Raw genomic sequence first — 15381 nt, forward strand, 5'->3', positions numbered from 1 at the left:
GGAATGTTTATGTCACTTATCTGTTTGGTTTGTGTGCTTGTTTGTTTTTTGGGGGTTTTTTTGTTTGTTTTTTTGGGGGGTGTGTGTGTTTGTTTTTGGGGGTTTTTTGTTTTGTTTTGGTTTGGTTTTTTTTTTTTTGGTTTTTGGTTTTTTGTTGTTGTTTTTTTTTTGGTTTTGGTTTTTTTGTTTTGTTTTGTTTTTGTTGTTTGTATTTTTTTTTTTTTTTTTTTTTTTTGGGGGGGGGGGGGGGGGTATAAAATGTTTTCGTATTAGTGATTGATTTTGCAGACCAACTAGAAATATCTCTAGTAGACTATTATGCGAATCTTATTTGTTGGTGTCAGAATATTTCCGTGTGACTTCTTTGTCTGCGGGCGTGTTTTGTTCTTGGGGTTTTTTGGTTTTGTTGTTGTTGTTGTTGTTGTTGTTTGTTTTGTTTTTGGGGGTTTTTTTTGTTTTCGCCGATAAGCGAGATTCTCATTATTAGAACTCTGGATAACATCCCTCACATTCAGCCCCGCTCATTCAGATGACTGTGGGGCATTACTATTCCACATGAACAGCTTTAAGCGTAGGCTGGATGTTGTGCGAATGTCCAAGTGTTATCGTCTAATACTGGGTCTAGGTTTTCGACGCTGTCTTTAAGATTAATCATAAAGTAACGTTAATGTATGGCACTTATGAATCCAAGCTCTGAGAGAGCTACGAAAATCTAGACTCTGGCTTTTTTAGGTCAAGCAGCCCTTACAACTCTGGGCCCTAATGTAATGTAGCACTTCACCAGCTAATGAAGGGGCAACGGGTTAGCCTCGTGGTACAATGTGCGAAGCCCGTATCTGGTGTCCCCCGCCGTGATATTACAGACCATTGCTAAACGCAACGGAAGTCTTCACTCACTCACTCAACTGTAGTGTGAACAGTTCTTCCTGACATTTCCAAACATTGGACGATTGGGTAGCTTAGTTGTTAATGTGTCCGCCTGTCTCGACGAAAACCCGGTTTCGATTCTTCACACATGAAACAATGTGTGCAGACCATATTTGGTGTCCTCTGCAGTGATATTGCTGGAATATTGCTACAAGCGACGTAAAAAACGATACTCTTCCAGCATGACTTCGTAACAAGACATTCAACATACTGCAGCGTGGTTCGATTCTCCACATGGATACATGTGTGGAGCCCACATTTCTGGTATCCCCTGTCGTGATATTGCTGGAATGTTGCTAAAAGCGGTGTAAAATCATATTCACTCACTCACTCACTGATTCCAATGCAGCACTTTATATTAAACATACAACTTATCACGACAATGCATACACAGACAATGAAACTGCTGAAACTGCATTTATTGACAACAGCAATGTACACACTGTACAACTGTACACTGTACTACAATGACACACTGTAGATACAAACAAGACAAACGCGGTAGAGGTGCTTCGACGTCAGTGTGAACAGTATGATGTGTCAAGGAAATATATAACAGAAAATCCAACAGCATAGTTCAGCTGTCCCCGGGAAAGTCTCAGAAGTCCATGTTTGTCTTGATTCTTAAAATTTAGAGATAAGACTAAACTGTGTCCTAAATTTAGGATCACGAAGTTGGCTAGCTATTATCGAAACTTCCGAAGCCTTACGAACGTTTAAGCTCATTCTTAATACATTGTGTACCATCAAAGTTAAGAATTCCTAGGGCTACGAACGTTTCGAGAACATGGGCCCTGCAATATTGAGAAACTCTGAAGTCCTAAGACTGCGCCTACGTTGAGAGCGAAGACAAATTTCGTCATAAGCAATATTCGGGATGGCACTTTCATTATCCCGGGGCCAGGTCTTCTCCATAGGCAAGTAGAGGTTTACTCCACATTTGAAGTATTCCACATAATAATGCACATTATCACGTATTCTGAGTATCAGTTATGAACGGAGACGACTACCCCTATGGAAACTATACTGGTACATATTTAGGGACAAATAAAACCCCGCCTAAAACAACGCCTGGCTGTAAATTAAACAATTTAAAGGCCAACGCAATGGAGCACGCCTTCTTTCACAGCCCACACTGGACAACTAAAAAAACCATGAAGAACATTCAGATGAAAAAGTAAACCAAAAAGTTCCTAACATTTGGATAGACATGTCTCCGAACTGTATCCGAATCCGTTAAACATGCAGTACTGGATCGGGCCCCATCTACACAAACCGATCTCAGTCAGAAGCCCATATGGCTCCGTAATTAGTGGCATTGCAAGGCAACCAATAGTCTGCTTTGTCAGACGGAGCCTAGTCCCGACGATGATGTTATCCATCATGCGGACATGCAAATGAGGCCAAAACGGATCTTACGCTACATCCACGATGGGAATATAATTCGAGTCAACAGCATAACGAGCGATCACTTTTCACAAGAAAATTCCACATTTTGATACACACTTTGGAAATATAGCCCAAAACTGTCTCAATAACCACTACACGTGATCTTTGAGAAGAAGTCCATTTTACGATTCCCATTTTAAGAACAGAAGCATTTGTTTCTATGATAGGAGAATTCAAACTGTTCGTGTTTCCTGTTGGAAGACACCTGAGGTAAAAGTATAACTTTCTGTTAACACATGTCCTCCACCAGGCAGCGGATGCATCAAATGGTTGATACCATCAACCGTAAAAAAATCAGCCGCCCTACCTCAAATGCTGGACGGAACGGCAGCTAGTTGGTAACAGCATTCATTCGGCTTATTTCTTTTGTCCCCCAACGCGTTATTGCTGGATTATTGCTAAAATCAGCGTTAAAATAAACTGACTAAATTCTGAACGATGATGCCATCAGATGTCAGCATTCCAGTTCCAAATGTCCATCTCTACTACGGAAAGCAGCCACAAATACAAATACACACTCCACGGTAACAAAGGAGTCTACCTGATGTGATATCCACAAATGAAGATTTCAGGACTTCACGCAGTTAGGGCATGAACGCCCCGTTCAAAAAGCGATCTAAGCGCTGATGTGATCGCCCATACTTCCGACTGTCGTAGCAACGATCGTTTCACGGAACGGGGTCCTGTTTTTAACGACACTCAGACTTCAGACAGAAGACTTAAAAAGAAGATTGTTCTGTGGAAATGAAAATCATGAAACAAAATCCTTGTTGTCAAATGCCACGTTTCTAATTTTCCAAGTGAGTATTTAAAGAGACATTTCTGTTTTAGGTGTATGGTACGTGCGTCTTCCCTAGTGCATAAATCCCTTGCACAAAGATGACGTAGATACATACCGACGATGAGTAATCTCAAGAAATTCATTTACACATGGGACTGTGATTCCCAAATCAGATTCTTTTTCCAGTCCTCCATCTGAACATCACCTCCACTGACTAGCTTCATGGCCACCTTGGCGTTGCCGGCATACACTCCAAACATAGGCCACATCCTCGTATTGGGCTCCACACTGACAAGACGTCCCGATGCCAACATCTTCCGGTGGTTGATGTCGATGAAGTTAACAGACCTTCTGTCCACACTGACCAAGACTCCATACCTCAGCCTCTTAACCACACCTCCCCTGTTGTAAAGAATGTTCTGCATGTAAAGCGGAAACTGTCCGTTCTGCATTATGTGTAAAACTACTTTGTTGTCACGTCCATTATGAGCCAGGTTGAGGCTACACGAGTTGGGTTGATTGCCAACAAAGTAAGCAATATCCATCACTTCTTCTCCACACACCCCGATCTCCAACACAAGCTTCTGGTCAACCAGAGGCTTGTCCAGTTCCACATCCGCCTCCACCTCCCAGTACACCAGGCCACTAGAGGGCAGAGGGGAGGTGCTGCAGGTGCCACGGTAGTTCTTGAAGCTCTTCCTCTTTGAGTAAGATGGATGTCCTCCTCCCGGTTTCTCATAGTTCACGAGGACACCTTTCTCATTGATGTGCACCCTTTTCGTGGATGCTCTTTCCACGTCCAGCATCATCGTTGGACCTGTATCATTAACATATTTACTATTGACTAAGAATGCACTGGGCAATATTGAAGCTCTCGAAAGATCGATATTGTGAGTAACGATCTACTATGTTTGGGTACGATGCACACACGTTAGCGCTGTTTGGCCAGTAAGTCAGTATTTCAACAATGATACTTCACTGAGACACTGTAAACTGACACCCTAGACCCCTCCCCCTGACATATAAACAGTAATGCAGAACGCCAGGCAGGGGAACAAAACGTTCCATCATCTTTTAACATCTTTGGCGGGATCGATGCGCCGGGCTTGTACCCTCTGGCACCATCCAAAATACCACAGAGGCAGTAACGTGTCCAATTCGAATCCGTTTTGATCAGTTCCAGAAATACTTCGTCGCCCTGAGTCCATTCTGCTCTTCAGCAACCCACCCATGCTCCGGAGAGGCGACAGACGGGTAGAGTGGTCAGGCTTGCTGACGTGGTTGAAGCATGTCATCGTATCCCAGATGAGTTGATCGATGCTCATGACTTTGATCACTGGATTGTCTGGTCCCGGCCCGATAATTTACAGACCACCGCCATACAGACTGACTATTGCTGAGAGTGGTGTTAAACAACAAACAAAAACTTTGATAATGAAAACCATAATGTCATATAGAATGACTAACAGAACTATTATGTACTATCCCATGTGCTGTAATACAACGCACACTGTATTCTTCATTGTTCAAACAAGTAATGACAATTTAATACCGAAAACGTCAGTTTTTACACCGTGTTAAAAGTAGTATCCGTGAAATCTGATGGCAGTGAAAACATAACGTATTGAGTTATAAGGAGACGAGATTGTGGGATGGAAAGACTGTAGAGACATTGAGATCAACTACCTCTGAGGTTAAGGAATTCAAACTCTTTATCTGATATTGACCTTCGGAATTTGTTCGTAAGTACTTACATTTTACGATTCGAAGGTCCGGGATTCCCCGGACAGCATGAAGAAACATGCCCCGAGCAACTCCTGAAAATGTACAATAGAAGGTAATACCCCTTGTGCAAGTATAGTTGTTTGATTATTAGTTTGTGGTTTAAAGTCGCACTCAGCAATATTCCAGCTTTATTGCGGAGGTCCGTGAGTAATCGAGTCTGGACCAGACAATCCAGCGATGAACAGCATGGACAGCATGTCAGCGAGGTTGAACACCCGATCCCGTTAGTGCCTCTTACGACAAGCATGGGTTGCTGAAGGTCAATTCTAACCCTGATCTTCATGGGTTAACCATTGGCAGCTTGAATAACTGACGCTCATAAAAGGAATATTAAGATAATTGCTTTCTGGTAACCTAAAGATTCTCAAGTAAGCATCTAGACACAATTATTGATGGTGGTGACCTATTTCAGCAACTTTCCATGCGCACGAGTGATCAACCTGCTTTCCAACGAAAAACATTCCCTGACTTGCGCCCCTTGCCCATTTGAGGCCCTACGGTAGTTACGGTCCAGCGGTAGCTGCCGACCCTGGTTTGCATTGATCTTCAGCGACCCATGCTTGTCAGAAGAGGCGACTAACGGGTGGTCAGTCTTGCTTACTTGGTTGACACACATGGCGCAGATCGATGCTTATGTTGTTGATCACTAAATTGCCAAGATCGATTCTCATGCTGCTGACCACTGGATGGTCTGGTCCACACTCGATTTGACAGAACGCCGCCCTAGAGACGGATTATTGCTGTATGCGGCAATAAACAGCAAACAAACAAAACAAGCCGTCACCTGATGACCATTTTGAACTTAAATCCAGCAAGTGCTTTATAACTTGTCAACCCCATTATGGCACATTACACAGAAAAGAACATTCTCGTAAACTCACCTTCCGGATCTTTCTGCACCACGAATGACTTGAGTCTGGCTACTTCTTCGTCGAGGTCATTGGCAACGTGGACACCGTCTTGAAACTTATCTTTCAGTTCACTCACCTCCTGGACACAAATGTTGGGACATAAAAATTACAGAATTACAGAATATAGCCTTCGGCCAGTGATCTTATTGACGAACATACTGGAGCGAACGATTATTGCAGAAATTTGATCTGAGAGTTTTATTCTGGACGTGGCATTGAAGGACCGGTGAGTGACACGATGCACGTGGATGACTGATACACGCGGAGAGCTGATACAAGTGACTGATACGTGGAGAGATGCTGATACATGTGACTAACAAACGTGGAGAGCTGATACACGTGACTGATACACGTGGAGAGATGCTGATACATGTGACTAACACACGTGGAGAGCTGATACACGTGACTGATACACGTGGAGAGCTGGTACACGTGACTGATACACGTGAAGAGCTGGTACACGTGACTGACACACGTGGAGAGCTGGTACACGTGACTGATACACGTGGAGAGCTGGTACATGTGACTGATACACGTGGAGAGCTGGTACACGTGACTGACACACGTGGAGAGCTGATACACGTGACTGATACACGTGGAGAGCTGGTACACGTGACTGATACACGTGGAGAGCTGGTACACGTGACTGATACACGTGGAGAGCTGATACACGTGACTGATACACGTGGAGAGCTGGTACACGTGACTGATACACGTGGAGAGCTGATACACGTGACTGATACACGTGGAGAGCTGGTACACGTGACCACGTGGAGAGCTGATACACGTGACTGATACACGTGGAGAGCTGATACACGTGACTGATACACGTGGAGAGCTGGTACACGTGACTGATACACGTGGAGAGCTGGTACACGTGACTGACACACGTGGAGAGCTGGTACATGTGACAAAAACACGTGGAGAGCTGGTACACGTGACTGACACACGTGGAGAGCTGGTACATATGACTAAAACACGTGGAGAGCTGGTACACGTGACTGATACACGTGGAGAGCTGGTACATGTGGATGAGGGATACACGAGAGGGACGAATGCATGGGTACATGATACATGTGAATGTGTCACCAGTTCATAATGCTTTACTGTTTCATGTTAGTTAGGATAGTGGATAATAATATACACTTTTGAGACTTACACACGGTAACTGTGCGAAATAGCATTCTGGCCCGATATCCCGACACTATCAAAAGCCTTCTCCAAGTTATAATACACTTTTACACATGCAGAATTATGGCCCTGATAAAAATGTCCATGATATTATTAGCAGCTTACCTTCGTGAAAGTTTCTCCATTCAAATTTCGGGCTATAGAATAATTTTGTGTGCATAGAAACATTGTAACCAGACTGGCTAGCAAAATTTGGAAACTATTTCGCTCACTGCCCGTTTAAGACTGGCAAACGTGACACAAAACGATGACTGTTCAAATCGTTCGTTCATGTAATAATAAAATAATGTGGATACATACAGTGCGCAATAGTCCATACATCAAGTGTGCTCAATGCGCTACCCCTTATCACCCTGACGGAATTGTACTTTCAAAGCTGCTACTAAGTGCCAAGCGCGACCGTATTGGACCGTAGGGCGAACGAATGTTGTTGTTGTTGTTGTTGTTGTTGTTGTTGATGATGATGATGATGATGATGATGATGTTGTTGTTGTTAAAACTGAAAAAATGCAAACGGGTATACATTACCTTAGTTAGTTTTAATTTCTGGTCCCGAAGTTGTGCAACAGTAGATTCTAGCCATAGTTCACGACCTGTACAATAACCAAACCATGGAATATTCATTTGAATCACTACATCCTCTGATATTTTTGTGTCATCAATCTAAACACACACTGCGCTGCCATAAACAGACACGTGGACGGATGAACACTTCCGGAGCATCCGGTTTTTCCACTGCACAAGAAACCCGTGAACATCCGGGTTACAATTGTTCTTCATCAAACCCTGCTGGTCGTCATAGTGACTCACGAATCGGCTGGCCAGACTAGCTTACATTGTTGACACATTTCATCGTATCCAAGTGGACTTGATCGATGCTCATGATGCTGATCACTGGGTTATCTGGTCCAGGGGCCCGTTTCACAAAACTCTCGTAAGCCTAAGGTCTCGTAACTTTTCTCTTAGCCTTTGCACCTCCTATGTTACAGTATGCCAGGTACAGATGCTACGAGAAAAGTTACGAGACGTTAGGCTTACGAGAGTTTTGTGAAACGGGCCCCAGGCTCGTTCATTACAGACCTCGTTAGTCGTTTCTTACAACACGTATGGGCTGCTCTAGACCTCTTCTCTCCCAGATGGACGGATGTATGGATGGATGCATGCATGCATGCATGTATGTGTGTATGTTATAAGCAGCCACACATACACATGCATGCACGTCGTCATATGAGCAAAATATTGTTAAGTACGACTTTTAAACCCCATTTCACCTCACCTCAGTACACATTTTCCCCTCAACTTAGAATGTAATTGGGTCACCATTGTGGTCCACCGATACCCTTTGAATACAAGTAAATGGACTTTTGAATGTATTATGCTGGGCAATTTAACCCTATCAAGTCATTTACAGATGGAGACATGACGTACCTGAACTGAACGAAAGCGTCTCGGTTACTTGATCCTTGTCCTTGACAGAAACAAAGAAACTTCCGAAGCATGAAATAAGGGACTTTACATCCTGTAACCCCTGTTTTGAGAACATGACCAATGACTCATTCTTGTGGACAAAGGGAACATCAAGTTCTACACAGGACTCACACGCCTGTGCGATGGAACTCTTCAGTTTGTGGAGGTGGGACGGTGAGGCGTATAGGAGAGTCTTCTTGATGTAGTCAAGAACTGTCTGGCAGCATGTCTCCGATGACTTCAGGACAGGACGTCGACTGTCATTGATGTTCCTCATGGAGTCTAAAAGCTGATCCACCTCCAGGAGCACCTCCTTCTCCCGCTGATTTATCAAAGTTTTCAATTCTGAAAAAGTGTGCTGGACAGTCTCCTTAAGGGACACGGCTTTCTCATTAATAATACGAGTCTGTCCATTGACATTGCTTGTTGCCACGTCAATCTCATCCTTTTTACCAGTAGTAGTTTTCAAACTAATATTCAACTCCTCTTCTTCAGTAGAAAGAAACTTTTCTGCATTAAGTGTACTGTGACCAACGTGGTCTTCGTAGAAACATCGGGAGCAGATGAAGCAGTCACAGTTGCTGTCAAAGATGTTTAGACTCTGGCGGTGCTTGTCACACTCCCTCTGCGACCCTTTGACGTTCTCCGACAGGTCAGGGATCAGTACTGTCCTATGGCTCCTGGTGGTTTTGATACCTGCGTGCAACACCTGACAATGCTCGCAGAAAAAGTCCACACATTCGCTACACCAGCACACAGCCTGGTTTCCATCCTCTTCATTCGTACACAGGAACTCTGACGGTCGATGTTTTGAGGTCAAGTGGAAGACCTCAGCACGGATGACCTCATCGACAGGGAAATGCCCTTTATGTATGTCATGGCTCATCAGGCAAACGGAGCAGACTAGTGTTTTGAGCTTCCATGACGCGAGGCAGTCCTCACATACAGGATGTAGACATGGAAGCAGGTGCGGCTGCGGTCCTCTGTACCTGAAGGAGGTGTTGCACATCACACACTTTGGGAATGGGTCCATTCTGAAAATACAAGGCAAAGGCATAGTTCATCACGAACGTTGTGTATCCTTCTGACACGTGGTACAGAGAAAGTGGTATCCCTCATGTTACTTTTGAGGGAATGGGTTTAGTTTTACACAGCTCTTAGCATTATTCCAGTAATACCACGAGAGACACCAGAAATGGGCCTCACACATTGTATCCATGTGGATACACCTGGGTCTTCAGCGTGACGAGCGAACACTTTAACCATTAGGCTATCCCGTTCCACCGATCTTTATTACATTTGATCATTATTTCTAAATAGCATTGAGTACTCATGGCTTTCGGTCCTTGGAGAGACACCAATGTACTCTTGTTGGAGGGATACTTAAAGCATGTGATCCACACGGACAGCCCTTAGAAAGCCGTGGTAAAACTAATAAAGATAAAATACTCGGTGACACGGTTGTCATTATCGAAATATCAGACTATCTTTGCATAGGGAGGAACATCCACGTGTCCGAGAGAGGACACGTGTCCGAGGAGACTGTATAGAACAGGTTAACTGTGGATCTTGCCATTCAGACCAAGACTGGTTTATTCAATACTGCAGGCCATGTGACCTAGGGTACAACTACACCACAACATATTATTTTGTCAGGTGGATTTGATATGAAGAAAAGAAATTAATAATTAAGAACGACGTGCTTCAAATACATGCTTTAAAAATAATGATCGCGATTTGATAGTGGATTTTGTGAACAAATAAGTTTGAGTAAGTTACATTTGTTTGGCACAAAAGAGGTAAATATTCCGTTAGGTTTGCAGAATATTTTGAACAAGTAAATAGTATGTGGACTTCATCTTCGATGTAGAGATCCATACAATATGCACAGAAGATGTTATAGTCACAATGTCGTGACTACTCGTGTCATTCCAGCAAGCCGGATGGCGTCTCGTACCCCTCTCCTGGCCATGTTACGACTGGGTCCTGTCTAAGCGCAAAAGGGCATGGGGATGAAAATAGTCTAGTACTATTATCAAGGAAAGAAAACTCTGAATTTCCAAACATGGCTCCTACATCTCGTGGGCAAAACAGCAATACGGTCATTCCCTTTGCAAATATGTTTCAGTGTTGGAAGTTGTCCATCCTTTAGCTCATAGTTTATGTTCAAATTGTGCTTGGTATAGTTTAGTAAAGTTTCAAAGTTCGACGGTTCCGCCATTTTCATGTTTTGAAATGCGTTTTACTACGCGTGATTTGATTGGTTTGGCAATGATGGCCTACGAGAGGGGTACGAGTCTTCTTGTAGGTCACGGAAAGAGACGAGTAGTTACGAATGACATTTGGCAGCACCTCAGCACGTTCTTCTCGCACACCTGAATTACTCTGAACTCCTCCCTCGTTACAAATACGAACAGATCTGTGTCAATATTTCAATGATACTTTGTAGACAACATTCTTATTTTTAGGATACAAATTCTGCAAAGAAATCCACAGAGCTGGTCTGATGGTTTTACTATGACCAGCGTTTCATTGTGCATTATATGTTTATTAGTTCTCAAGTTTGATTGCAATTCATCGGTCCGCTTTTGTACCACACGGACTACAGTTTACTGAAATTTGATATTTTGTAAACGATGCATCACTTTTGATCGTAGCAGAGCATGTTGTGATAGTATCTGTTATATCCCATTACTGTCTTCAAAGGTTTTCTATACTCATACGTCATTCACATCGTATTAACACTGCTGTGGATAGTTTAGTGACCATATGTCAGCTTTTAATAAATTCAACACGGGTCAGATTCATGGACACAAGTCAGGTACAGTAAATCAACAAAGCTATTGGTTTTTCTAACGAGCTCGCTTACGTCAGCGATTATTGATTGGCTTGGGAGATTAAAAAATATGAAATATGGTTCTCGCGTGCGTTTGTTGTGGTATGCTTACGATTATAATCGATTATTGATCGATTGACGAGCAACAATCATCGATCTGAGTGTCAGTGAGGTTAGTGCTATTCCAGCTGAGGTCGGCGGTCGGCACATTGTGAGTAATAAATAACCAGCACTGCTACTACGACTGTTAGCAGTTTTGAAATGAGTTAGTCAAGCTTGTTATTTTGAGTGAAACTTATACGTTATCTCCGAGTTGTGTCTCTTCATTGAGTAGGAACTCTCATAAAAGGCAGACCACACATAGATGTGGGAGATTGCATCCCGAATCAGTACACATCAATCGCCTACAAGCTTCCAGTTATGCATGTACATGTAATGATTTTATTGATCGTAGGCCCTGCTGGTATTGTCAACAAAACATTCGTCACACTCTTTCACTACGGACCCGTGAAGATCCGGAATAGTAACCCACGCTTGAGGCAACTAACGGGATCGGGTTGTCAGGTCTGGTAATTTCGGTGACAAATGTCATCGGTTCCCAACAGTGTAATCAGTGCTCATGTTGTTAATCACTGGACTGTCTGGTCCAGACTCCATTATTTACCGCCGCCATATAGTTGGAATATTGCTGAGTGCGGCTTAAAACTCAACTCAGTCACTCACTCCCTCCCTCACTCATTCACTCACTTTCATTGCGAAGGGCACCATACATTTTTCTGGGTACAGGCTATTGAATGAAATACTTTGACAGTACTATATTTATCAAGGTCTGGTGAGTATTTGTGTCATTATACCAAACATATGACTGACTAACGTAGCCAATTTCTACTTTCACTTTCGATTCCAGGAACTGAAAAACAACGATCCCCGCAACAGTGCGGGGGATTGCCCCCTGCTCAAATTGATGTCATTGGGCATGATGCAGGTAGATTACCATTTTAATAACCGCTGATCTTTGATTTTTATGAAGATGCAGTCAGTGACTGCGCGCGAGGGTGTGAATGTGCGTGTGAGGGGTGGTTAGTCTGTGATCAGGGATTGTGACGTCACTTCCGGTCATGAATGTCCCCCCGATGTTATTACACTTCCATTGATGTGTAAAGAAAATGACATCGGTTATTTGGTGTCGATGTATATTTTGAGGTAAGCAACTGGAAGCAACACACTCAATTCCTGACACAGGAGCCACAGGTGGCGTTTGATATGAATCTGAATGATGAATTGCGTTGAACGCATAAACAACACTGTGTTTGGAGACACTGAAACTACAAAATAGTACAAATGTAAAATATTCCAAACCTTTGAATCGTCTAGGCGTGCTCAACACCTCTCTCCTCGCCGTGATGTCCCGAACTCAAATCCTATACGAGTATGAATAATGAGAGTTACCCCCCTTTGTATGTACAGATGCACGCGAAGGCAGGCTGTTATTGCACGAAACCCATGTAAAATATGCCTAGCTCACACATCATTTCCTTACAACCCACAGGGCCTTATATTATTAATTATAATGTTCCATGAGAATCAATCCATGAATTGATATAAAAATGGAAGTCGTAATATCTTGACAGTAAACCAAACCCACCATTAACACTTCACACGACAATTATTTCCCATTTTAACATATTTTACCCGCAAAAAATTAATATACACTCTTGGTTACACTCTTGGTTGCTCTGAATATTGTTAATAAATTTAGACTGTACGTTAACTGTGGACTGCGAGCGTTGATTCCAGCTATTTGAGGGTTGGTTTGTTGTTTAACGTTGCACTTAAGGTGTATGGCGACAGTCTGAAATAATCGAGTCTGGACCAAACAAGCCCAATTTGACATTATCAGTATTAATCTACAAAAGTCTCTCACCAATGTTCCAACTATACGGTGTGTAAATAATCAAGACTAGACCAGGCAGTCCAGTGATTGACATCATGAGTATTGATCTATGCATTTGCGTTAAGTTGACACGTATCAGCTAAGCCGGATATTCCCTGTGGCGACTGGGCGTCTCAGTCACTTATATAAGGTGTAAGCTATCCCACCGCGTGTCCCCCGAAGTGATATTGTTGGACTATTTGTTAGAACCATCGAACTCATTCACATGTTTATAAATGATGATCTAATTATTTCAGGTCAACTGGCTTCCAATGAAAAAAAATAAATCCTATCCCCGTGATTATCGGGTGACATTATATACAACCTTGAAACCGCAGATTAACATATCAGAACTTAGTTAAGCGCCCCCTGACATATCCCACGATTGAATGAGCCCCGGTCTCAACCCTTTGGATCATATCAGGGGGATGACAGGGAGTTATGTGCAACAAAGGGATCTTCCTGTAAGGAACCTGGCCCACCTGGAAGCTGCTTTACACGACAAATGGCGTAGACTGCCCCTTCAGAGGATCAGGAAACTTACACGGAGCGTCATACAGTCACATGGAGGTTACACTCTTGACCACAGGCTTTGTTCTTTGGTTTGTTGTTTTAACGCCTCACTCAGCAAACATTCCAGCTATATGGTCTGTAAATTAATCGAGTCTGGACCAGAAAATCCAGTGATCAACAACATGAGCAACTGGGATGATGATGACATGTGTCAACCAAGTCAGCGAGCCTGACTACCCCATCCCGTTAGTCGCCTCTTACGACAGGCGTGGAGTTACTGAAGATCAGTTCTAACCAGGATCTTCAGGCCCCAAGCATGAATGCAATACAGCAAAGTACGGTTATAAGACAAAGAGACCATTAATTCAGTTCAACATAACCGTAGATCGTTATGCGACTAAAATATATCGTAACAACTGGAGGTGTCAATAAGCAGTTAGTTATAGCAGGGATACTCTACAACAGGGATAGGTTACTGGCTTGCTTTCTTTACCATTTGAACTAATTAATGTGTGCCTCGCCATGCTCCAACGCACACAGTGACATGGCTCGTTCCCAGCGCAACTTCAGTTGTGTTTAACAGAACTTCAGCCAGTTTATTGTATCAGTTGGAATTTTACAATGAATGAATTATAGTAAGAATTAAGAGCAAGCATTAAAGTATCGCGAGAACACGTGTTAAAAATCTACTTTGAGGCATTTTTGTTTACATTAATAATTAATTCAGATATCTTATTGCACGTGGGGAATGGAATGGACGTTAACAAAATGTTAAGTGACACTGTCACACTGCCCTCAAGAATAAAGTGTAAAACTGTCAAAAAGCGTTCTAAAACACCTTTCAAGTTTTGTCAAATAATAAGATCAACTAGAAAAAAAGAAGTTATGGAACTATAACCCTCCAGCATCAATGGCGAGTCAGATCAATATGTCATATTTGTCACACACCTCAAATACATCCTAACATTCTTTCTTAGATTATGAACCTATCACTATCACATTTCAAACACATTTCACTTGATAGTATATTCCCCTCATATGAATTACAGGTGTATGTGAAAGATTTTTTTGAAGGAATAACTAGAAACACTCGAACAATGGCATGTAGCACACCAATGGCGGATCAGAACACATCGACGAAATGTCATTTTTTTCACACACCTCAATTACACCCTAATGATTTTAAAGTCATAAAACTGTCACTATTACTTGCAAATTCCTTTCAACTAAAGGTATGTTTTCCTTCTACGAATGTGTGAAAGAAATTTTTATCGGCCAATTAAGTCTTCGCTGTGAATCGAGAATAGAAGCCAGTGAGCTATAACATACCAACTTGAAACTGTACTACAAATGTACTGCCCTAATACGGACATTAATACCAATTATTTGACTTAAACTGAAGTGACAAAATAGTTAACCTGTCTACTACATGTAGGATTTCAGTTGGTACAACATTCAACGAACTTAATCAGCTGTTATAAACCGGGCTCAATCTTAAATACTACGCTGGCACCATATTGGCTACACTGGTTACGTAACGATCCGAGACACACGTTCAGCGGCTTTTCGAGGAGTTTCTTCTCCCCCT

General features: G+C 42.6%; 1 protein-coding gene across 1 annotated transcript; it reads right to left on the reverse strand.

Annotated features, from left to right (window-relative positions):
* Positions 1 to 1329: 1329 nt before the first annotated feature.
* Positions 1330 to 12810, reverse strand: LOC137298144 (uncharacterized). Its single transcript, XM_067830254.1, has 6 exons — positions 12707 to 12810; positions 8473 to 9545; positions 7573 to 7637; positions 5824 to 5932; positions 4912 to 4974; positions 1330 to 3974 (listed from the first exon to the last, which is right to left on the reverse strand). Exons 2-6 carry the CDS (start codon positions 9542 to 9544, stop codon positions 3301 to 3303), a joined length of 1983 nt encoding a protein of 660 aa, XP_067686355.1. The 5' UTR covers position 9545; positions 12707 to 12810; the 3' UTR covers positions 1330 to 3300.
* Between the last annotated feature and the right edge of the window lie 2571 nt (positions 12811 to 15381).

This window comes from Haliotis asinina, chromosome 10 (assembly GCF_037392515.1).
Source record: "Haliotis asinina isolate JCU_RB_2024 chromosome 10, JCU_Hal_asi_v2, whole genome shotgun sequence".
Classification (NCBI taxonomy): domain Eukaryota; kingdom Metazoa; phylum Mollusca; class Gastropoda; order Lepetellida; family Haliotidae; genus Haliotis; species Haliotis asinina.